General features: G+C 59.2%; 1 protein-coding gene across 1 annotated transcript in view; it reads right to left on the bottom strand.

Moving 5' to 3' along the window:
* Positions 1-301: 301 nt before the first annotated feature.
* LHX3 (LIM homeobox 3) overlaps positions 302-743 on the bottom strand; it is a 6,241-nt gene continuing 5,799 nt past the window's right edge. Inside the window, exon 6 of the mRNA XM_057380867.1 lies at positions 302-720. Within this exon, the coding sequence (XP_057236850.1) occupies positions 302-720 (419 nt within the window). The remainder of the gene's footprint in view (positions 721-743) is intronic.

Below are 743 nucleotides of genomic sequence, written 5' to 3'. Positions count from 1 at the left end.
CTGACAACAGAAAGCAAAATACCTCCTATCAAATCTGTAAAGCACAAGTCTTGGTGCTTAGTAAAGACACGAGAATCAGTTTGGTTTGCACGCTCCGGGTGCCAACATTTGCAGTGCCAGGGCCTTCCTTTGTCCACCCTCCTGTGCCAGCCCAGTGCCGGCTCAGCTCCGAAATCCCCTCTGTGTGGTCACATTCCTGYCCTCTCAGCACTCACAGCTCGTTCCTCTGTCACTTCCAAGAGCAGGCGACGTTAACAGCACCGAGTCCTTTCCTTCCCCCTGCCCGGCCGTGGCTCCTGTATCAAAACTGAGCGTGGTCGACCTCATCCAGCCAGGAGGCCGGGCTGGCCGGGAAATCGGGGTACCCCCCGCTGCTGCCGGTGGAGAGATCAGAGCTCGGTCCATTCCCYGCCAGGACCCTCATGGACTGGGGCACCCCTTGTCCGCTCTGTCCCATGATGCCCAAGCCGTTGTCTGGGTAAACCAAGCTGGAGATTAAAGGCTGGTGGCCTGGCAGTGCTTGCAGGGAAGCTGGGGATTGGGGGATCCCGTAGGGGCTGGTGGAWCGCAGGTCGTGGTACTGGTCCTGGGCTGGGATCCCGCTGTGCTCCAGAGCAAAGCTCCCGTTGGTCCCTGCCTGTCTGCCCAGCGCCGGGGACGCCTCGCTGAGATTGCTGTAAATCCCATTGGAATGGCTCATCTCGGACATGGAGGGCTCATCTGAAAGGGAAACGGACTGGTTT

The sequence above is a fragment of the Malurus melanocephalus genome, unplaced genomic scaffold, assembly GCF_030028575.1.
Source record: "Malurus melanocephalus ecotype Western Australia unplaced genomic scaffold, MMel_1.1 scaffold_474, whole genome shotgun sequence".
Taxonomy (NCBI): Eukaryota; Metazoa; Chordata; class Aves; order Passeriformes; family Maluridae; genus Malurus; species Malurus melanocephalus.
Note: the sequence above shows the minus strand (reverse complement) of the source record. Positions and strands in the feature narration are given on the sequence as shown.